The sequence below is a fragment of the Carettochelys insculpta genome, chromosome 10 (assembly GCF_033958435.1).
Source record: "Carettochelys insculpta isolate YL-2023 chromosome 10, ASM3395843v1, whole genome shotgun sequence".
NCBI lineage: Eukaryota > Metazoa > Chordata > Testudines > Carettochelyidae > Carettochelys > Carettochelys insculpta.
In genome coordinates, this window is record NC_134146.1 from 17,584,259 (window position 1) to 17,609,216 (window position 24,958).

At 41.4% G+C, this 24,958-nt stretch overlaps 1 protein-coding gene across 2 annotated transcripts in view; it reads right to left on the minus strand.

The window, feature by feature from the left end:
* Positions 1-6,060: 6,060 nt before the first annotated feature.
* Positions 6,061-24,958, minus strand: part of SERPINE2 (serpin family E member 2) — a 41,652-nt gene continuing 22,754 nt past the window's right edge. For both annotated transcript variants that reach the window (XM_075004409.1, XM_075004408.1), the window contains 8 exons: positions 20,308-20,583; positions 16,446-16,673; positions 15,990-16,187; positions 12,548-12,746; positions 12,348-12,448; positions 8,029-8,115; positions 7,229-7,312; positions 6,061-6,746 (listed from right to left, as the gene is read on the minus strand). In XM_075004409.1, the coding sequence (XP_074860510.1) occupies positions 6,709-6,746; positions 7,229-7,312; positions 8,029-8,115; positions 12,348-12,448; positions 12,548-12,746; positions 15,990-16,187; positions 16,446-16,673; positions 20,308-20,563 (1,191 nt within the window). In that variant the 5' untranslated portion in view covers positions 20,564-20,583 and the 3' untranslated portion in view covers positions 6,061-6,708. The remainder of the gene's footprint in view (positions 6,747-7,228; positions 7,313-8,028; positions 8,116-12,347; positions 12,449-12,547; positions 12,747-15,989; positions 16,188-16,445; positions 16,674-20,307; positions 20,584-24,958) is intronic.

Here is a 24,958-nt window from a genome sequence, read left to right on the forward strand (position 1 = left end):
TTGTTGTTAAAAAAACAGGAAGGATTAAGAGTCAAGGTGCAGCCATATGCATTATGTAATACGTGCCATCCAAATTCTGCACTGAATAAGGAATTATTCATTCCCCCAGGGATTTTCTAAGATGCTGTCATCATATTACTCCAGTGCTTTACAAACATTGATGAAACTATATCCAGCAAGGTGAAGCGAGCTAGGATCTTAATTTACAGATATAAGAGCCCTGTATATAGCTGAAGCATGCAGAGCCTTTTCCTTGCTGCACTTTACAGGAAACTATTTTCAATATTTAAGCAACTGTCTGTTTTGGAAGTTGATCCATTAACCTAATACCAGCAATAATAGCTTAGCCTAGTGTACTACAGGAGTGATGCCTGCATGTAAGTTCATTTGTAAAAGAACAGCTATAGCCTACTTCTGATATGGTTCTAAACTTTCTCAAGAGCTTCTTGAAAGTCCAACAGTTTTTGGGCAAAATGTTGGTCTTTAATCCCAGTGGAGCCTGGACTGAATCCAGCTATAGACTGAACAGTCTTCTGCATTTTAGGCAGTCTGGCTTGCAGGGCATTTTAGGAGAATGGCAATTGCATTGCGATCATCTGTGCTTTATGGCAATAATTGAATCTTTTATCTGTTACCTCCCTTTGCTCAGTGAAATGCCTCTCTCCTCTTGCCTGGAGACAGACAATTTCTTTTTCCTTCTACGCGAATACGATTCTCCCCCAACTCTGTCTGTGTCCCTCTTTTGGAAATCTTGAACTTGAACATGCAGATTTCCAGCCATTGTGTATTTAATACCAAAGGACAGACAGCACTTATTTTTTTTCCCTCCCCTGTAGGTATTTCACTAAAACCATGACACATCTGGATTATTTTGAGGTGGCAGTTGCACAATCTCCAGAGGGGTGGATTCAAGCAGTCTGGCACAGGGTAGTATCAATTTAGCCTTCTGTTTGGCAGCCTAGGGCTGCATCTAGACTGCAGTGGTATTTTGGGATATCAGGGATCCTGAAATAGTAACTCCATGTCTCGGAAAGACACCTGGTATTTTGAAAGAGTTTTCAAAATACCCAGTGTGCTATTTCAGCATCTCTCTGCCCCTAGCTGCAAGAGGGCAAAGGGATGGCTTGAAATAGCGCCGTATTTCAAAATTAACTCAAAATACGCTATTTGTGCTATGCAAATCTATTTCGAGTTGGGGGCACAGTGTAGATGAAGCCCTCTGCGATCATGTCCTAGGCTACATCCCACACCTACTGCTTTCCCTCAAAAGAAAAAAGCAGTCAAGTAGCACTTTAAAGACGAACAAAATAATTTATTGGGTGAACTTTCGTGGGACAGACCAGTGGATCTGTCCCACGAAAGCTCACCGAATAAACTATTTTGTTTGTCTTTAAAGTGCTACTTGACTGCTTTTTTGTTTTGATAGCATATAGACTAGCATGGCTTTCTCTCTGTTGCTTTCCCTCAGCATTTCTGCCAGGGTCCGAGATTTCGTCCACCTCCCCAGCCTATTAACTTAAACCGGCCCACAGCTTTCTTTGTACCACTGATCTCTTTCCCCTGCCTGAACAATTCACCACTGAGCTGACTCTGCTCTGCTGCCCCTTAATCTCTCTTGATCCTATTCTGTGTCATAGACTTCAGTCTGTTGCTTCCCTATTTAGAATTTTCCTGTTGATCTATTAGTTCTCAAGGATATGGATTTCCTACATCAGCAGCCAGGGAGAAAAATCTCTCCATGGCATAGGTTGTGTCTTCATTATGTTGCAGAGAAGACAAGTTAAGTGAAGAGAAGTTCTATAACAACTAAATACCCATCAGACTTTTTACTGCTCAGCAACTTCCCCATTGAGTTAGAACAGCCTGGTGATTAGCACTAGTCAGAAAAATTCAGTGACAATAAAATGTAGATGAAAAACAAAGACAATTTTGGTGCCTCCTCTGCTAATTCTGATCATCTATGGCGCATAAAAAGCCTGGCCATTTTGGGGGGTAGGGGAAAGGGAAGAGAGTAACAGAGGTGCTGTTGTGACAAAGGTGGAACTTCCTGGAATCTGTAATGCTGTCTGTGTGAGCCTCAGTTTCCCTATTTCACAAGAAAGGAGGGAGGGACTGTTTGCTCTCAAAGCAGGCTAAGAGACACAGGCATAATAGTCACCTCATTCTCCAAGCTTGAATGCCTCATTAAAAAAGGGCCAGTCAATGCAACTCCATATCAACGGAGAGTGAGAGAAGAACCCAACCTGCAGCCCCTCAATACCTAGCAACCAATGCCCCGTGGGGTGACGGATTTCCCCACCTCTCAAAGGAAGATCAGCGATATTCCCTAGCTTGAGAGGTGCAAGATTGGGTTGGGAGGTAAGAGTTGGCTGCTGAAAAATCTTATAGGGTTGCCAAATTTTCCAATAGCACAAAACCAAACAACCTTGTCAGTCCTATGCCCTGTCCCCTCCTTGAAGTCCCCCAGTTCCCTGCAGCCCCACCCACTCTTCACTACATCGCCCTTCCACCCTCACACACTTTCATAGTGCTGGGTCAGTAGGGTGGTGCGAGAGGGTGTGCAGGCTTTGGGTGGAGTTGGAAATGATAGGTTCAGTGTGCAGGAGAGGGTTGTAGTCTGGGGGCTGAGGGTTGCAGGAGCAGGCTTCAGTTTCAAGTACAGAGAAGCTTTAATATATGGTTAGAAGCTTCACAGATTGCAACCATTTTATTGTAAGTAAAAGCTTTCCTTGCAGTAAATACAATGGCAAGTTCATACTTTGGCCACAAGAGGGTGATACAATCATGGCTTGCTCATTGTAAGTACCAAATCTTTAGAAACGTTCTCAATACAGTTAGAGATGGCAAATTGTATTATTTCCTTGAACAGGTCTTAGTATTTAAACATCCACTTCTATATTTAACATACTGTTCTTTTACCATCATGTCATGGGACAAAGCAATCAAAAGCCAGGAAATTCACCGGTATCATTCGCTCATTGAACACAGCTCTTGCAGGACAATTTAAAAATAAGCCTTTTTTTTAAAAAAAGAAAAAAAAATGAAACCACTGATGCTACAGAGCAAATTCTTCCCTAACTTCTTATGTATCTGAAGCATCAGGAGACCCTTTGCTATGAAAAATGCTGCTCACATAGGGATTAATCCTATAAGGAACTAAGCACTTGGAACCCAATCCGGAAGATTCCTAAAGCACGTGCTTGAAGGTAAGTTCCTAACTAAGTTCTTAGTTTTAAGAGAGCTCAGTCAGTCCCTAGGAGGATGATCACATCCTATGTCGATGGGGACCAAAATGTGGAGGCTACTAATTGTCAAAAACTGAAATGAAAAGGCCACCATCAGACAAGTAAAAAGAACAGTAGCACCTCAGATACATGGACAGAGTGGAAATTTGAGGCTGGAAGCAGTTCTGCTATTGAAACATCCTCAGCAAGTGGGTGATGTTACAGTAAGGTAGGGTTAGAACAGGGATAATGTTGCTGAGGGCTGGCCTGACATGAGTAATTAACACCTGGAAGAAGGCCTTTTTAAAAAAAAAAAAATAAGGATTAGAGGAGGACACAAATTATTAGGTCAAAAATAGAATGTTTATATTAAATAAGATAGGCAAATAAGTCAACAGGCTAAGACGACAGAATGTCTGAGACAACTAAGATAAGACGGAGAATGTGCAGGGAACTATTTACAATTAACTAGATAACATGATTGCAGAGGAATGCAGAGATGAGGTAAAGAGCAAGATGAACCCATGATCACAGCCTGGACAATGGGTGCTGCACAAAGATTCGTTCCTGCAAAGTAACCAATCCTACCCAAAAATTCATGATGCAGGGTAGTAAATGCAATATGATTTGTAATGTATATACAGGGAGAAGAATTCTGAGTAATTTTGGAATTGGAGCATCCTTGTTTAAGGGGCATGTCAGGCACAGAATTTGAGTCTGATCTACCCAGCATAGCATTCCCGTAGGCCAAATAAAGATACCTCGGTGATGAGGTCCAGGGTCAAGTGGAAAGAGGTCTAGGAGGGAATGCCAACGTGCATCTGGAATGCATTGTCAACAGCTTGGCCACATTGCTCTCATACATTAGTATTTGCTGGGTCCAGGCTCTTTCCCTGCCTGGTGAGCTTGTGCTGCTTAGATGCCACAAACTCAGAAGTCTCCTGGAACAAAGGGAGTTTGGCAGGCATAATGCCAGTGAAGTTAGCTCCTATGGCAACTGCACTCGGGGCATACCAGGCACAGTGTAGAACTGTAATTAAGCAACCTTCATCTGCCACTTGGTACATTAGGGTCCATAGCCAGCTGGTGCAAGTTATACCAGGGCTTAAAACAAATATGGCTTGTGAAAGACTCTTAGTGGGCACCTCCTCTCTCTAGAACCAAGTGGATCATGGCACAGGAAATAATTCATTCTTATTTGCTTTTGATGTGCCCCAAAATGTCCTGAATGCTTCAGAAGATGTGTTGGCCACTTCCTGTTCCATGAAAACTCCTCTGGTGGTGGACTGGAAATGGAAGTTCTGGAAGGCCTGAATTCCTGGCAGGTGGAAAATGTATGTGGAGGAAGACTTCCAGCCACTCTCACCAAGGAGCTAAAATGGCACCAGCTAGATTTCTAGAGGGATCTGAATACAGCAAGGGCACATTGGTGTGGGAGGAGCACAATGTTGAGGTATTTACATTACTCTAGAAGCTTAAAACCACTCACTTAATTTAATAAACCCTCATCAAGTCAGTGCACAGAAAAGCAGAATCAGCAAACAATACCAAATTCAGAGTGGTGGTCCAGAAGTGGTAGTGTCCTGTGCATGTGGTCTGGCCTGATCATCTTCAATATCATCAGTAGATAGCATGCTGCTTTGAGACTAGGGGCAGAATTCCATTATCAGTTGTATTACTTATTTGTTGTGTGACAGTGAGTTTACCTGTCTGTGCCTCCAGACCCTCCCTAGATGTGTCTATTTCTGTAGACTGCTAGACAAGGTATGTTCTTGGACTAGACGGCCAGGGCAGGAGGGCAACCAGATGACAGCCCCCCCCGCAAATGGGCACCAGGGCTGGAGTGCTGGGACAAGGGGCAGGTGCTATGGCAAGCCACAGACAGTGAGCTTGGGAGCTGCAGCCAGAGGGCCAGTGTGTGGTGGCCAGGGAGAGAGACATTAATCTCCCTTGGTCTGGCAAAATCCCTCATTTGGGACCACTGAGGTCCCAAGTTGTGCCAGACCAGGTAAGTACAACCTGCAGTACTCTACTAAAATAGAAAGGGTACATTTTATCCACATGTTAAGTCTCTGCTGTCTTGCTCCAGAGAAGACCCCAAGATACAGGTATACATGTGCTCACACAAAGTGAGGTGATGCACTCAGGAATCTGCTCTTTCCAGAACTCAGGCTCCACCCTCAACTACTTACACAAAAATGTTCGCAAACAAGTAGGGAGGCAACACTCGCTGATAAGCAAACCCATCAAGGGCTTTTCCTTAGAAAAGTCCGTTGGTCCATTCCGTCACGTATCAGAGCCACGTTAGTCTGTATCTGCAAAAACAAGAAGTCCTGTGGCACCTTATAGACTAACAGATCTGACGAAGTGGGTCTTCGCCCATGAAATGTTATGCTCCAAAATATCTGTTAGTCTATAAGGTACCACAGGATTGCTTGTTGGTCCATTCTGTTCTTAAACTATATCCTTAGGGGGTTGATAATACTGTTTAATTTGCATCCCTTGATGTGTGATAAAGGACCTAGTAGACAGCAGCTGAGATGTCATCCTCAGGTACCTTTTTGAAACCACCTGCCAGTAGATGCAACTTGGGGAAGGGCAAACACTAAATATTTGCTCTTCAAACATGTTTTTGAAATTTTAGGGAGAAGTCATCCCTGGCACGACTGATTTAGCAGACTGCAGAGGCTTAGCTCCATCAGGTCAGGGGGGAAAAAAAAAAAAAGAAAAATCAAGAAAACCTTCCTTTCAGTTGGTGGCAGAGTTTTAAACACATGGCTCATGTGTATTCTGCTCACAAATATTCAAGCACACTGCTGTGAGAACTTGACATCTCTGACTGTTCATAATGCATTTTATTTTTCCTTTGTACAAAAACAAATATAAAATTTAAATCCAATACAAAGTGTATACTAGTAGTAACAAGTTTACATTACAGTAAAATAGGACAATGCAAATGTTATCAAGACATTAGTTTTTTGAAACTTTAGCTCAGTGGTACATGCATTATATAAAATAAACAGCTAGCGCTTTTCATCTATTTCTACAAATGATCCCAATCAAGCCATTCAAGGGCAAAAGTAGTACTGAAGGGATATCTACAAACCCAAAGACAATTTTCCACAGAAAAACAATGCCAACAGAAATGTTTTTTTTTAAGTCATGCTCTTGTTAAAAACCTCCCACAAAAGCTATTCATAAAATTCTCAGACAGAAAAAGCTCAGTAAGTTTGTTAGTATAGGCAACCATTCAGTAGTTCAAAGAATCTTTTAGACATTTTGAAAAGGTCTCTTAGTTTTCAGTTTGTATTTTCCACACAGAACCAGAACTACATTGACTCCCTTTTCAAAATCTAGTCACAACTGGCAAAAAACTAGTTCTTGAGTGAAGTCAAAGAGTAGTGTACAAAAATATTTAACAGAACTAGCAAGGCTGTATCAAACGAGTCTCTACTTTGCTTCACAAGGAAAACCTCTTCCATACTCAAGGCTTGTTTATTTGTCCCATAAACAAGACTGCACCTGAGGGATAAAATGAAGACCAATATTACTACGTATATCCATTTTGTAAGTATATTAGAGCATTCACTGAAAAAACCCACAAGATTTACAGAATGTGACCAAATAAAATCTAGATAAGACGACCAGAAGATGCTCCATGAGCACGCTTTGTTTTGGCTAGGGGAACTCTGGATTAATGACCTCTTTGTTTCTAAGTGAGTTTGGAGTTACATATTGTCCCAGGTACTTGCTCGTAGACTTCAAATCCAGAAAGGACCACTACGATCATCTGATTCTAGTCTGACCTCCTGCGCAGTAGGCTTTTCCATTCTTCTGGTTTATTTTCAGCACAGTTCAGAACATAATGGAGAAGCAAATTTTGCATTTGTTTCAGCCACCCTACTGTATAGCTTCCAACTCTGCCACCTAGAAATTACAGTTTGCATCTAACCATTATACTGTGTGCACTCAACTTGTGTGCAGAGTGTTACAACACTGCTTACCTGTAGGATTGTGCCGGATGAAAAACACAAATGGTCTGTCTACTATAAACCATGGAGGGGATGACCTGGCTATTAAAATTGCAGCTTCCAACGAAAAAGAAAGATGAGAAATGAAGAGAAGCGAGAACAGAAAATTAAGTTAAGTACTATCACGTGTGCAAAAATTAAACAAAACAGGTTTATTATTTATATTAAATATCTGCTTGTACCTTTAGGCTTTTACTACCATGCATCAGCATTTCAACTGTTCTATCTTATTAGAGACCACGTGGTTCAGCCATATGTAACCACTGTATCCAAAGCTACGTATTACAAATAAGGCTTATTATATTGCTCACTAGAATCACACATTCCATTAAAATGTTGGAAGAATAAATAACTAACATCAAAATAAAAGACAGTTCCCTTACAGAAAAACCCAGCTGCCCTCTTACAGCAATGTTGCATAAACCTGTGCCTGTGGAACAGCAAACAAGCATGCTAGAAGCCAAGATCTGGCCACTAGATTTTACTCTTGATGCTGTTCTATTACAGGCAGCTACTGGAGGAAAGAGACATGTTTACAATTTGAGGAATGATGTTTTACTACATTTGTATTGGCCTGAAATTAAAGATATATATTTTTAGAAAAGCTTTAAGTGCTAGAAAACCAATGGTAAAATTCACCGGATCTTGTATTGTCCTTTCTGAGTAAGTACTTTTTCTCAAAAGGTTTCATATTTCCAATAAATTATAAAACTTATTTTAGTGTAATTATTCTTACTTACATATTAAATTAGAACACAGAAAGAGCTGCTTACTTGTTGCTGCAGAAGCTTTGGTTCCATCTTCACTAACTTCAATTTTTGCTTTTTGCAAAATATGAGATACATGAAGGCTTTCTGTTCCTGTGGGACCAAAACAAAATAGCACTTGTGTTAACTTGCAATGACACACCTGCTATGCTGTACATAAAGCTCTCCAAAGGAGTACGTTTCTTGTAGCTGGCAGACCAACTGTACAGCAGAGCAAAAGAAGGCTGCTGCAATTCTTACAAAACTGAAATGGCACTGGAGTTTGGTGACCATGTTTCCCTATGCTGAATACGGGACACCTGGTAAAATTACTCGTACATGCGAATTCAATGACTGAACCCCCTGTTAAAAAGAAACAGTGAGGAGGTGGAATCATTTTATTTATCTTTTTATCTTTGATTTGCACAAGCAGAGGTGACATGCACACACTCCTGTATACCTCTCTGAGGCTTGATCTACACTAGGGAAGTAAGTTGATTGCAGATACGGAATTCTAGCTATGACAATTGCATGGCTAGAATCAACTTACCTGAAATTAAAGTACCTGGCCCTCCTCAGTGAGGAAGGTTGATGGGAGAGTTTCCTTACCAGGCGCATGAAATCAGACCCTGGAAGACAGACCCTGAGTGGGTCAATCTTCCAGGTAATGTAGACGTGCCTCATACAAGGATGGGCATGGCCGACCACCCTGACCCAGCTCTGCCTGCCCAGTGCTCTCTGCCCTTCATGTTGGGCTGGACCCACCTCTCCTGATATGTGGCACTATGCGTCTCAAGGCAACATGTGGAGGGCCATGCAGGGTCACAGGCTCTCTGCCCCAGATTTCTTTCAGGGTCCAAACCAGAACATGACAAGCAGCAGCCTTTCAGCACTGCGTGGGAGGGAAGGAATGGGAGCTGCTTCCAGATCGGGGAGGGGGAAGGGACCAAGATCTGGCCCATGTTTTTTCAGGTGTCATCTCTTCCATCTTTCTCCTGTCATTGCTCTCCTGGCTAGAAGCAACCTGTCCTTTCCTGCCCAAACAGTGTAAAAAGGCAAGTAACACTGTGTAGGGCTTGTCTTCTCCTGACCAGCACCCCAGGAGCTTTTTCTAAGTGCCAGGCCACCCAGAAGCAGTGAGGAAAGAAAGGTACCTGCCAGCCATCCTACTGGTGAACTGAATGATCTAACCAGGGGCTGGTTCTCAGCACAGCACTGAGAGCAGGACATATGCTGCCAGGGAGACTACAGAGGAGCAGAGGGGCTGGGGGGGGAGTGAACAGGCACAGCAGCAAGAGGACAGTGGCAAGGGAAGCATGTAAAGGGCTGATGTGTGAGCAGCAGAGATTACATGTAATCAGACACTGACTGAAAACGGGGCAGGGCCGGGGAGCCTGCTGGCCAGGAGTTGGCATGCAGCAGGTTCTGCACTGATGGACCAGCAAAGGGAATTACCAGTCCTGCATGCTGTTGCTTTGCCTAACCACCAGCCTTGCAAACTCACCCCTTTCATCAACCACTGGACCACCCCATCCACTGCTAGTGTGTTGGCACTGGCAAGCAAAGCTCCAGCCAAAAGCAGGACTCCCTCCAGTACAGATGGAAGGGAAGAAACAGAAAATACAAGCCAATTTGCCATCCCTGCCCCGCCCCCCTCCCCCCCCCCCCTTTTTTTTTTTTTAAAAACACATGTAGGGTTATGTGGAGGAAGACACACACACACACACACACACACACACACACCGCCCCCCCCAAAAGCCCTGAATACAGGACTTTCTCTTAAAAACGGGACATGCAGTCACCCTATGGCACAGGAAAGAGGACTTTCTTCTATTGTTCTTAAGATGCAACTGCTGGATCTGACCACTAGTGAAGTGGCAACTCTGGCACACTGGATGACACCAAGCAGAGAAAGCAAACAATATCCTGTAAATTTAAATTTACAAATACAGACTTTTTTTTAATATAACTTCACTCAAAAACAATATAAAACTTTAGTGTCCACAGGTCCATTCAGTCCTCTCTCTTGTTCAGCCAATCACAAAGACAAACAAGTCTGTTTATTTTGCGGGAGCTAATTCTGCCCTCTACTTATTTATAACAGCAATGAAGGGTCCTGTGGCACCTTATAGACTAACAGAAAAGTTTTGAGCATGAGCTTTCGTGAGCACAGACTCACTTCATCAGATGCTGGTCTTGGAAATCTGCAGGGCCAGGTATAAATAAGCCAGAGCAAGGGTGGGGATAACAAGGTTAGCTCAGTCAGCAAGGGTGAGGCTTACTACCAGCAGTTGAGCTGGAGGTGTGAACACCAAGGGAGGGGAAGCTGCTTTTGTATTTAGCCAGCCATTCACAGTCTTTGTTTAAGCCTGAGCTGAGGGCATCGAATTTGCAGATGAATTGTAGCTCAGAAATTTCTCTTTGGAGTCTGGTCCTGAAATTTTTTTGCTGTAGGATGGCTACTTTTAAGTCTGCTACTGTGTGGCCTGGGAGATTGAAGTGCTCTCTTACGGGTTTTTGTATATTGCCATTTCTGATATCTGATTTGCGTGCGTTTATTCTTTTACGTAGAGACTGTCCAGTTTGTCAGATGTATATAGCAGAGAGGCATTGCTGGCAACGAGGTTTGTTGCATGGATGGGTCCAACCCCTCCGAGAGAGACAAACACCTACAGGATCTCTACCAAGCATTCTTGAAACTGCAATACCCACCTGAGGAAGTGAAAAAACAGATCAACAGAGCCAGACGTGTGCCATGAAGCCTCTTACTACAGGACAAGCCCAAGAGAGAAACCAACAGAACACCAATAGCCATCACCTACAGTCCTCAGCTAAAACCTCTACAGTGCATCATCAGGGATCTACAACCCATCCTGGACAATGATCCCCCACTTTCACAGGCCTTGGGAGGCAGACCAGTCGTTGCCCACAGACAACCTGACAGCCTGAAGCAAATCCTAACCAGCAACTGTACACCGCACCACAGTCACTCTAACTCAGGGACCCATCCATGCAACAAACCTCATTGCCAGCTCTGCCCACATATCTACACCAGCAACACCATTACAGGACCTAACCAGATCAGCCACACCATCGTGGGTTCATTCAGCTGCACATCTACCAATATAATTTATGCCAGCAATGCCCCTCTGCTATACACATCGGACAAACTGGACAGTCTCTACGAAAAAGAACAAACACACACAAATGAGATATCAGAAATGGCAATATACAAAAACCCGTAAGAGAGCACTTCAATCTCCCAGGCCACACAGTAGCAGACTTAAAAGTAGCCATCCTACAGCAAAAAAATTTCAGGACCAGACTCCAAAGAGAAATTTCTGAGCTACAATTCATCTGCAAATTCGATGCCCTCAGCTTAGGCTTAAACAAAGACAGTGAATGGCTGGCTAAATACAAAAGCAGCTTCCCCTCCCTTGGTGTTCACACCTCCAGCTCAACTGCTAGTAGTAAGCCTCACCCTTGCTGACTGAGCTAACCTTGTTATCCCCACCCTTGCTCTGGCTTATTTATACCTGGCCCCGCAGATTTCCAAGACCAGCATCTGATGAAGTGAGTCTGTGCTCACGAAAGCTCATGCTCAAAACTTTTCTGTTAGTCTATAAGGTGCCACAGGACCCTTCATTGCTGTGACAGATCCAGACTAACACGGCTACCCCTCTGCCACTTATTTATGTCACCCTGAAAGTAGGAACACACATTTGAATGGCACCGTTGAAGCTGGCAGTACAGGCCCTGCTGGAGGTGGCAGGTGGGGAACCCCGTGGCAGCTGGCCACAGTCAGGAAGCTGGCCCCTATCAGTTTTTTTTGAGTACATCATCAGAAATCAGACATGAAGCATCTAGCTTCACACCAATTTTCTTTTAGATGTCAGTGCTCTATTGTTAGACAAAGGAAAATGTTTATGGATCAGCTATGCAGTACAATGACTTCAATTTTTACTAAACATTACTGCCCCTTTGGCGAATACCCTTCCTGTCTCTCAAATCAATTTATGAAAAGCTTCTAAAACATATACATTTTGAAAGAAAAAGCATCTCAGTTACATCTTCCATTATGATTTTATCCAGCAAGAAATAAATTTTGGTAGCCGAAAGGAGAAAGTATTGAATGTATGACTGTGAAAATGCCTAATGACACTGGCCTTAATGAGTTACATCACATGATTAGCTTTTCATAGTTCATTTAGAAGTTTGCCTTTTAGTGGAAACGCTTAATAGAATAGCTCAAAGCTACATTTTGTTTTTTAAAAGTGCAATAAGAAAACAATATTTTCAGAAAACATGAATAAAAGCCAAAATAAGATTTAAACAAGATAACCTACTTGTTATTTTTGCAAAGTTTGCCTTTGACTGATCAAACATATCTGTAATGCCAAGCACTTTCAGAGGCTCCTTTAAATCAGTTTCTGCTACTGCTGTGAACCTGATTGAAACATACAAAAAAGAAAAGACTTCGCAGTTATGACTAAGTTGATTTTAGTGCCAAGGACTATTAAAAATATGAAGATATATTAGTACTCACTTGGGTAAAATAACTTGCACTCTCTTTTGTATCATGGTTGTCATCCAGCTCTGTATTGTTTTTGTGCTGATGTGAGGAATAATGGCAGAGAGAGGGGTAGTGCTTTCTGTCGGCAGAGCAATCAACATACTGATACTTTCTCCGTGGTAAGGAAGCTCAATTATGTTATACCACAAGTCATTTGGGGTACTTGTTGTGCCTAAGGATGAAGAACAAGAGACAGAATTCTTGAACAGAGCCATCAACCTCTATTAGATACTCAGGGACAGTGGGTAAACATTTTCAACCTGTTGGCAAAGTTGTAACACTACTATAATTAAAGTCTCAATACCAGTGCTGGGTTACCACCTTCCAGTACAGTTCACTGATGTGACAAGCATGGGGAGTGTATAGATGTTACATTCTGTCAAAACAATGCAAAAGAGCAAAAAATCTACTCTGTAGTTTCTCAGCTTTGTTTCTGAAAGTTAGATGAATATTACTTTGTGGGTTGTTGGAGTAGCTTTAAAAATATAAATAGCCATGCTGCTTCAGAGTTTCATCAGTGTCTACTGAAACCGAAAGTGGTTGCAGACAAGACAATCGCCACAACCTTCTGAAAGGGAGCAAGAGACTTTTTGTAAAACAGGTTCTCTTTTCCTCTCAGCTCCACAGTACACAAGGGCTGAGAAATGGTATTTATCAGACACTGCCAACTGCCACATCATCTGCTCTTAAATCCCATTGAATCTTGTGCTGCTTCTAAACGGTGAGTAAAAGAGCCTACTGCTACAGTTCACCAAGAGAATCCACTGGCAACAGTAAGGTAAGAAAGTAAAGGAGACAGGCAACTAGAGTAACAGAGGGCAGCAGCAGAAGAGCTTGGGAGCACATATCTTGCCCTAGAAAGGACTGCCAGAAGTTTGTAAACACATGTTGCACGCCAGATTGTAGCATGCTGTTGGAGATCTGTTACGTGAAGGGAACATACTGAGCGGGTAAAGACACACAGTGTCTTATCCAAACGCCACTAAAGTCAATAGGAAGTTTTTCCATTATTTTTAAAAGATGCAAAATCCTATTAGTGTTTTAAATGACAGTTTTCAGTGTGGGAATGTTCTAAAGGATTACTGTATTTTTGTATCCCATGATGATCTTTAGCAGAGTTTATTTTGGCTATGTAATAATCCAATGGTACAAACTTCTGCTGAAAGTGATCAGGGTGCACTCTGTAAAATAGAATATAGTCTACATTTTGAATAAAACTTTCCATCATAAGTTATGCTAATATTCCAACTGCAGCTGGTTATCAACCAGAGACCATAACTATAGAAATTAAAGACCATAATTACATCAATAGGATACTGTTGGGAGAGGTTTCCATTCCACTTAGAACCAAAACAAAACCACCGTATCTTCTTGCTTGTTCTATTATAGGATATGAGGACATGAAACTGAAAGCACTGTGCAAAAAGACTAACAGGGCTAATGAAAAGCACAATAGACAGTTTTCTTCTCTCTTTTCCAACTGGTAAGCAAATCTAGATATTTCAATGGATCTTGATTAGCAAAGATGCTATAAGGAGACAGAATTAAAAGAAAATTAATTATCAAAAAGACTAAGGGAGCTGAAAGCCTTTTTATAAGTTCCAGGACTTCTCCAGCAAATGGACTAAAGTACTCCTTATTTTATTGGTAACAGACAAAGTTAAATTAAGTTAATAATAAGCTTGTTTCACATTAAGCTTCTTCTCACGAAAAGAAACAATAAAAAGCCATCCTGAAATTTATTCAAGAGTTAAGAGATCTGCACAAAGAACAGTAACACATACTACTTTCCCAATATTACGTTTCCATGCAAAGGAATTGCCATAGGAAGCTGTGATCTTCAGAGGGGCAAGTGGGAGTGGAGGAGTCTACAAGATGGTTTTTTATTCTAAAATGCTTCTTACAATACTAAGAAGTCTGAGAATCTCTATATTCAACTACATCAAGATACCCTGCCTGAAATAAGACTTTCAATTCTGCAGCCAGAATCTTAAAATACTTGCCATCTAAAGGCCTTGAAAATAACAGCCTTGATCCTGAATCAACAGCCCAGGTACAAAATAGTTCCATCCTTTTTAAACTAGAGAGTGAGTTACTTCTAAGTACCTGTGCTGGCCAAACTAGCACATTTTTAACCCTGATCACTTATAAAAAAAAATTGAGGTAATAAATTTATGTTTGCTCTCTTGGCTAGTTGGTGGTACATTCCTTTACTAGCAATGTTATTTTTTTCAGATGCATTTCTAAATTTAATCTTTTTAAAGGTGTTTAGTGCATATGAATGCAAGTTACAAATAGTACTTGTTAATCTTAGAACATGGAAAGAAAACATGCAATCTCTCTTAAAAAATACTGCCAATGCACCGTGAGCCTGACCAGCAAAACCACTGTTTCAATACTGGAACTTGAGTAGAAGCTGCCAATCATGTGGGATTCTGCGCTGATTTTCAGGAGGAGGGATAGCTCAGTGGCTTGTGCATTGGCCTGCTAAACCAAGGGCTGTGAGTTCAATCCTTCAGGCGGCCATTTAGGTATTGGGGCAAACAGATGTCAGGGATGGTGCTTGGCCCTCCCAAAAGGGCACGGGACTGTACTAGGTGACCTCCCTATGTCCCTTCCAGTCGTAGGAGACGTATACTTCAAGGGAAGGGATAGCACAGTGGTTTGAGCATTGGCCAACTAAACCCACAGTTGTGAGCTCAATCCTTGAGGAAGCCATTTAGTGGCATGCAGCAAACAGAACAAATAGATATGTTGCTAAACCCACTGAACTCTTTTTCACTTGCAAGCCAGTTCAGAATTTAAATGCAGACTTCCTGAGGTAAACTAGTAAAGTAACCCTGTGCTATTTAGCCTCTTTGTGCAATGGTTATCATCTGAAAAACTGTTTCCAGCTGTTACTACTTCAGAATCTACAGTGAATATAGGCATGCTTTGTGTAGAATTATTATGGCCTGTCATTTAAAAAAAAGTTTAAATTTTTATTTGATTATTTTTAAAGCATACTTCTTACCACAATATAAAAACAAAGCAATTCTAAGTTTTTCTACTTCAAATTGCTTTTTGATTAAGGACAGGCCACATTCTATTTCTTAACTATTCAGCCTTTTTTTTTTTTTTTTTTTTTTTTTTTTAAAAAAAAAGAACATTGAAAATGATGCACCTACATAAAAATCAACAGATTTCCAAAAATGCTGACCATTCACAGTTCTTACTGTTTCATCTGTATTAAATACCTGAGTTTAAAATGTTTTCACATTTAAGCACCAGTAGCTTTCAACACAAATATTTACTCAAGCAGGAATGTGATATATTCCTTCCCCGCAACACATATAACCTTCTTTCCTAATGTTTTGAAAGGAGTGTATTGCAAAAAGTTGTGTTTCATGTACAAGAAACTAGCTTCTGAACTTACCACAGCGGAACAGAGACAACTGGGCCAGCATTGGTACTTGGTAAGTCTTCCCATCAGCTCCATTAAATGTGCGTTTCTTTGTATTTTCTGGTTGAAAACGTGATTTCCATAAACCCTTGAAATATACAGCATTTACAAGGACCAGTCTGGTTAAAGAACGATCAATAATGTCTGGAGATAAGAGATTATCAATCATACCTGAAAATAAAATCAAAAGGAAAGGGGTGAGGGGGAATTACCTTTATGACAATGACTCTTTAAGCACAATAGATAGCTTACATCTCCAAGCACTTAGACAAGTGCACCCAAGTTAATTTATCCCTTATAATTTTTTTTAAGATGAGATGCAGTCCCTTCCGACAACTTTTTAATAAAAAGCTTTTTACTTCTTCAACTTTAGCGTGTCTCTAAAATAAATGTTTAGCATAGGAGCACAAAAAATTCAACAATACCTACCACTTGTTTCATTTTTCACCCACTGGTTAATGGCATTGCATGCTGCATTTTGGTCCTCAAAGTCCACAGTCTTGACACTGCACTGAAACACCTCTTTGTTTCTGGTAACAAAAGGCACTTCCATTTTAAAGCCACTCTTTGCAAACACTGCATTAGCAATTGTCACAATGTCTTTATTCTTCTTTGACACTATGGCCTTGTTTATCTTCTTTAATACTTTGCCAACTCCTAGGTCAGAAATAACAGCACGTGTGGGAAAAAAATCAAAAATAAGTTTTAAATGGAGTTAACTTTTATCAGTAATTTCAGACATCCAAATAAATACACATAACCAAGACAGGGCAGAGGAAGAAGGCCAATAACATCTTGAACATCCATCTGGGCAACAAGATCTCTGACTCATCTGAAGGACACGACACACTGAAAAATGTGACTCTTCGTTTAATCCTTGTACTGTATATCTGAATCATGGCATGGTTTATTAACATATAGCTTTCTGGCATGAAACACAGTTAAATATTTATGCCAGAGTAGGGACAAACAAGCTATATAAATTGTCATCAGTTACATCATGGACCACAACATAAATTAGGTGCAACATCCTGAGCCTGTGTGGACATATTTACAGCACTGCAGCTTAACACAATAATACAATATTGTACCACAATTATTTTGTGGATCTGAGTGCTCCCATTTTCCCAGTAAGCTACATTCTGGCAACTCAGAGCAGAAGGGTCATATGTACCGTAATAAAAGGAAGTTCCCAAAATGCAGAAGTCCTGGGGGAAACGAAGGACTAAGGCTATGTCTACACTGTGAGACAAATTCAACTTTTAATAAACTTGATTTCTTAACCTTGAAATTATGAATTCAAATTAAAAATGTCAACAAAGCTTCTGGAAATGTGACCATCCCTTCTTCTGTGTTGAGTTTCCACATCCCCATTGCCTTATCCAAGTTTGACTGTGTGGGCAGTGCATTGTGGGTACCCATCCCACAGTGCCTGAGCCCTAATTGCTTATGGGTGTTTGATGTCATTATCCCAGAATGCAAAGTACCATCCTTACAGCAGCACAGCTCTATTCTCCCAGTAATTAATGGTTGTAAACAAGACACTGTGTGAGTGAGTGAGAGAAAGAAAAAAAAAATCCCAAACCAACTATTTGAGCTCCAGAATAGTTGACCTTGCTGGTTATATTACAGTAAAACCCTGAGTTATATATGGGTTGCATTCCTGCAACCTCTGTGTAACTCAAATTTTCACACAAGTCAGGGTGGGGAGCAAGGAACCAGGCTGCCACTTGGTTCCCAGCTCCCTGGAGCTTGTGGGACCTTGGAAACTGACCAACCTACCAGGGCTGGTCAGTTTCCTGGCTGCTTCTCCCTGCCTTCTTCCAGTTGGGGGAAGGCAGGGAGAAGGGGCTCTAAGCCTGCAAGCAGGGCATAAAAAGGATAAAAGAATAAAAGCCTTCTCCCTGCCTTCCCCCCATGGCATGGCTTTCAGCTGGACAGTGCCACCACCAGGGGAAGGCAGGGAGAAGGGGCTCTTGGCCTGCCTAGCTACCTGCAGTTGTGGGCAGCTAGACAGGCCGATAGCCACAAAGTAGCTTCACGTTTTGCTTAACTCATGCTAAAATGAGTTTTGTACAACCTGAAGCTGCGTATTTTGGGGATTTACTGTACCGTTAACTTTTTCGGTAGGATAAAGCACATGATATCCATATGTGTTCACTGTCTTCAACATCATGGCCATAGTCTTTTGGTGAGCATACCATAACAGCAGGTCTCAAATTATAATCTGTGGACTACTGGCCTCCACTGAGATTTTGCTTGTGGTCTAGGGAAAGCTGGCTGCTCAAATGGTACTGGCTTTCGTCTTTGCTTCAAACTATTAGACTACATTAAAAAAGATAGCTAAAAATACTTTAAATGCTTTCCTATAGTTATCTTTCCAAGTAGGCAAGCCTTGTAGCTGTCACAGGGTTGTAAGGCAATTATGAACAAGAGAAGGTGGCTCATGCAAACAAAAATGGTGGTGGTTCATGAGACACTTTATATTTATGGATCCCATTACAGAAAAGTTTGTGAACCTGCCCCACGTGTCTAAGATTGTTAGACAAATCAAACCAAATAAATTTGGTCAGATTCAATGTTTAAAAATCCTAGCAGATAGCTATGTTTAGAAAACTCAAATGCTTTTAAATGTAAGGTTACTTTATAAAAGGGCTTGAATCTTCAACATCTGGATATTTACTAAGCAACAATAAATCATTCAGCTGTACTCGAAACAGAAAACTGCACAGCAAAGTAAGGAGGAGACAGTGTTACAAAAAACATCCGCACTTCTTATTCTTTATAGGTATGAAAATATACTCGCCTTTTGGAAGGTTTTACATTTAGTAAACACAGCTTCTTTAAGGTTCTGTAAGTGCCAGTACTGTAAATTGTTGTTAAGCCTCACTGGCATACTAAGCCCCAGTGGCATACTAAGTGCCCTCACCTTACTCTCCAGGGGCAATGGTGAGGAATAGTGGGGATTCAAGCCAATGTCAGGAACAGACTGAAAGAAAGGGGTGTCTGAATAGAAAGAAGGCTCCACAGAGGCTAGAGATGCTGAGATCTTGACAGAAGAAAACAGAAACAAAGCCAACAGAACATCAAGAGAGCCAAGAGAAAGACCTCTATCTAAATAAATGCAGTTGTTTTTATGCAACACAGGATAAAAACATTTTACTGCCCAACTGTTGAAAACTTGAATTAGAGGTTGTTTTAATACAGCATGGATAGAGGAACTGCAATCCATCCACACTATTCTGACGCTATACCTCAATTCTATATTGCAGAGACTAACCTTATCTTTACAGAATAGTTTGTCTTATTTGTTTCTTGGCCCCTCTGACAAAACTGGCACGCCTATAACCTACACAGAGATCCATCTGGACAAAAAGTATTTTTTCTGCTGGATCACCTCTACTAGTAGATCAATAGTAAAGTTTGAAAATGATTTACAAGACACTTCCCCATTGTTTGGGGCTCAATAATACACATCAATCTTCATTCCAGTCATGGTACAGGCAATCTAAATTAGGAAGGATCTTTGGGGTCAGGAAGTCATAAGAGGCTACAGATGGTCAGCTGAACCTACAGTGTTCTCCACACAGCACCAGTTCAGGAGTCTCTGGTGATTCCAAACACATCAGGAATAAATGTGTCCTTCAATACATGCTTATGCTGAAGTTGATGTAATGCAGCTGGACCAAATAGGTCATACTATTGCTGGAATGCTTGGAATGTCTGAAACATTCTCTGAGATCAACTGAGTCCCCTGTTATCCCCATATCCATCCACTCTCTCCACATTAATCATTTACAGGTCACCCCAAAGCATGGCACTAATGTGTGAGAAGGGATGGAATTTGAATTTTCTATAAACTGACCCACGTTTATCTGGTAGCCAGTGTTCACTGTAAGGTGTGCACTTGTGCACCGGCTCATGAGAGATTCAAATGCCACCCAGCAGATTAGCACAGTGCCCACAGCTAGGTTTTGTTTTTCTATTGGTGGTGCACATTTGGATATACTTTGGTGCACATAAATATTTATTCTTTGCACAGATGGAAAAAAAATCTGCACATGGATGGAAAAGATTAGAGGGAACACTGCTGGTAGCCTAAATTGTAGAGGCCACATTATAATACATGACCTTCTCTTAGAGCTGACCCTTCTTTGGCTCACAAGCCAGTTTCAGTAAACTATGTGTAGCACAATTTGAAGAACCATCCATTAAAATATATTGTCCATCCAACCTTAAAAGTTTCAGAATTTCTTTATAAAACCCTGCATAATAAAAGATAATAACTGACCATTTACGCTGTATCTCATCACAGTTGTCAACTGCTTCTTTGTCTTGCCATCAGCACCCAGCTGAAGTATTCCCAGTACAGATGCAATCCCATGTGGAGAAATCACAATATTTTCCTGAGGTCTAGTTTTGACTATCTGATTGAAAACTTGGATTCCAATGTCTGAGCCAAGTTCCTCAAGAGATAAAGGATTGAACTGGGATGAGACAGATGTTAAAGTCACAGCAGTGAAAAGGAGAGAGAAGTGCCAGTTCATGATTTCTAAACAGAGATAACCTAAAGGAGACAAAAAATAAATGTTAGTGTTACATGTCAAAATAAGCTGAATGCAGTGTACTTGTTGAGACTACTGCACTACCTAATGTCAGGCATGCGTATTATATATATACTGCATGTTCTGTGAAAAATTGACATAACTCTGCCATTAAACCTCAAACTTCAAGCTCATCTCAAAACACTATTACTCCAAGTCAAGAGCTGTTTAAAAGCAGAGAGAATGACAACTGTGCTTAGTCTCTTGGTTATTTTTTGATGTAGGCAGAACTCCAATAAAAGACAGAGAAAATGCAAATTCAGCTCATCGCCACTGTCTCAACTGATTTCCATCCCGATTTTAAGACACTAAACTATCACAGCACCCATACAATTGGATTTAGAGTGCAGTACTGACTGAGGCAAGCACACCATAACACCTTTATAAGAATAGCTGATACAACTGTACACAGTTTCCAACTGTCCATCAAAACGAGAGATGAATGTATGCACACGAGGAGATCAAGTGATCCGAAAACTTGCAACTCTCTCTGAAATACAGTATTCCAAGTTACTTCAGATGTTTGCTGACTTACTACTGGCATATTGACATTTTTTCCACAGAGAAGATAAATTAGTAATATTTGAGAAGGTCAGCTTCTCAAAGCTGGAAGTGGGTTTTGTTTTTTCCAGATATGAGTTGCTACCAAGAGGCAGCCTGTTACAACTTACACCGACGTACAGCTGCATTTGAGTCGTTCTGTATTTTAGCTACAACGTAGCTTTTATATATACCAGTTTTCATGTACAGATCTTGAAGTGTTTTCAAAGAATATCAGTATGATTAACCTTATTTTACAGATGGTGGAATGGAGACACAAAGAGGATAAATGCTCCAAGATCATCAAGGAGGCCAATGGCAAACTGGGAATAAAAAGGAGGTCTGAGTTCCAGTCCAGAGCTTTATCCAGGAGACATTACTTCTACAAATAAACCTCCACAGGAAAGCAAAGAGCTTGTGCTGCTGAATACAGATTGATGATAAGTTGATGCAGAATATGGCAGGGGTCAGCAACCTTTCTGAGGCAAAGTGCCAAAATTTGACCTTTTGACTTCTGTGCATGGTCCAAGTGCTAGTGATACTTTTTAAAGTCACTAACATTTCTACTTACAGCAGCTTCATTAATAAATAAAGATGCAGAGCTTTTACCATTTAGGTGGAGGTTGGCAGCATTAGCTAGTCTTTTGTTAATCCACAGGCAGCATGACTGAGCAAGCTCCCAGCTGCACAGCGGAGAAGAGGTGGGTCTGAACTCTTGTCTTACATGCTGATGAAAACTGCATCTCGTGCCATCCTTGGCATGTGTGACGACAAGGATTGCTGGCTCCTGATTAATGGAGTAACTCATCATCTTTTTCTCCTCTCACATATTTGAGATACGTCATGCTATTTTAATATTTTAAGGACTCCAATTTTTCAGATGTTATTAACGCTCTACCACATGCCACCCTCCCCCCCGCCCCACACACACAAACACACAGCCAGGCACCCTACCCCTGCTGGCTCCTGGTGATTCATCAGAGCAGATGCCCAGGCCCAAGCCTCACTGGCCTGAGAGCTGTGCCACCAGAACCGCCCAGCCCCAAGCCCAGCAGGTGTAAGAGCCGTGCTGCTCGTGCTGCCCAGCCCCAAGCTACGCAGCCCCAAGAGCCACATGGTGTACACCCGAGCCAGCTGCATGGCACCCAAGTAGCTGCCGCACCACCATGCAGCATCTGAGCTCCCGAGCTGCCGCCGCTATGAGGTACCCGAGGAGCTGCTACACATGCCTGAGCTGCCCCAAGCCGCATTCACCACAATACACTTCCCCGTTCACCACATGCAGCTAATGGGGAGCGTATTGGACACCGCAGATCTCGTATAACGCCCTTACTGTCCCTTGAGGTCACAGCTGTTCCAGCTGTAAAATCTTTATCCTCACCTCTTACAATAAAATACATTTTCATTATTTGCACTAATACTAACTAGTGTATATTCCAGAAACTGAAGTTCCAAAACAGTGGCCTGGGAACACACAAAAGCTACCTAGTTTACTGACAGCAAGTTACAAAAAATCATTATCTAATAAGTCTGGATAAATAGTCAATTCAAACTCGGTTTATATATTACAGTTAGGGTGACCAGATTTCCCTACACCAAATATAGGCATCCTGGCGCAGCAGGGGTGCTTCTGGCCTTCCTCTTGCTTGGTACTCCCTTCTTTTCATGAGACTGTATATTTAGACCTGCTTCTAGAATCTCCACCACATGTATCTGACAAAGTGGGTATCTACCCACAAAAGCTTATGCTCCAAAAAAATGTTAGTCTGTATGGTGCCACAGGATTTCTCGTTTTTGCAGATACAGACTAACATGACTACCCTTCTGATACTGAATTTCCTCTATTTCTTCTTTTTTATTAGTCAATGACTTATGTGGATATACGTAAACAGTGATGACAATCATAATATAGGTAAATCAAAAGAAAGCAGCAGTCATATAGTATTTCAAAGACTAACAAAATAATTTATTAGGTGATGAGCTTTCATGGGACATACCCACTTCTTCATATCTATCTATCCAGATCTGAAGAAACGGGTCTGTCCCACGAAAGCTCATCACCTAATAAATTATTTTGTTAGTTGTTAAAGTGCTACATGAAGGCTGGTTTGTTTTGTTAAAATACAGACTATCCCCGCTACCTCTCTGTTACAGGTAAATCAGTTGTATTAAGATGAAATAAATCCACTGTTAAAATCTTCTATCTTGAGCTAAATACATCCTTCCAGAAGAACCATAAAATGCAACTATTAAAGGGATCATAATTAGAAATGTCATTTTCCATTCTACTGTATACTTGATGTAGTAATATATTTCACAAGAGAAAAAAATCCCAACTCTTTGTTTAAATTCACACGAACTACTGACAGGAGGTTTGGTCCCTTCCATGAAGAACTAGAGTTAAAGTGCATGTGCTTTTTGCTTGAATAAGAATTATGCAATCAAGCCCAAAAGGAACTTTTTAAGGAACTGAAGCACAATATTTTTTTTAAAAACTAGAGTGCTAACCATTCTGCTACCTTACCATTTATATTCTATTGTCAGTTGTACTACAACCTGCTGCTAGCCAACCAGATATTTTATTCCAGAGTGGATAAAATCGATTTTTTAATTAAAACATTCCTTTTTTCTAAAAAATTGGGATTTGTGAATACTAAATTTTCTCATTTAAAAAGATGTTACAATTAAATCTCATCACAGCTATGCTACACATACTCAGAGTTTCATTAAAATGAATTATTGCCTGTAGTCTGTCCACTTAAGTACTACTTCTTGGAAAGCTCTAGGCTTTCAACTTCTGTTTCTCAGCAGACTAAAAAGTAACATATGCAAAGACAGTCACAAGCTGGATGGGATCATTTTTGTTCTGCGTTTATATGTTGGTGGCCCTTGACCAAGCACAACATAGGAGTTGGATAGCCTAGGCCAGAAGCAGGGCACCATGAAGCAAACCTGTGCCCTTTGGAAAGGTAAGTGACTCGGGTAGTTTGCCAATGACTCTGTATCAGAACCTTTAGCTTGTGTGGAACGTAAGCATTCAGACGCATTGAGCCAACTAGAAGCCACGCCGCAAGGTTAAGGGTCTGTATCACAGAATGTAACAGAGATCCTTGGTTCTGAGATAGGCATTTGGGAAGTGCTGGGAGAGGGTAGCGAGGGTATGGCGACATGCACTGTAGCAAGGGAAACCAGTGCTGGTGAGCCCATGCAGATGCTACTAATATGACTGTGGCCCAGTCTGCCCGAAACTTGTGCAAAACCTTGGGGAGGGATGAGCTGCGTGGGAAAAAAGGCACAGAAAAGGGCTCCCTTCCATTTGATGAGGAAAGCATCACCCAGCGATTTTGTGTCTAGACCACCCCTCAAGCAATAATAATGGCACTTCTTGTTGTGGTAGGTGGCAAAAAAGTCTACCAGGGAAAGTGCCCCATCAGTGAAAGAGGAGACTAAGAACCCCATTGTGAAGCTCCCACTTGTGGTGCCAGCTGAGGGGATCTGCTGTGGTGTTGTCCATGCCAGGTTAAGTAAGATGCCACAAGTATGGTGTTGTTCTGAATGCACCAGTTCCACAGTCAGATGGCTTCCGCACATAGGGACTGCGAGTGTGCTCCACCCTGACAATTGATATAATACATTGTCGCGATGCTGTCAGTAAATATTTTGTCTGTGGTGTTGGAAATATGCTCGCAGAAATGACAACATGCATTGAGGACTGCTCTGAGCTCTAGTAGGTTGATGTACAAAAGAACCTTGGTTGGGGACCAGTGACCTTGAACCAACCTGATACCTATCTGAGCA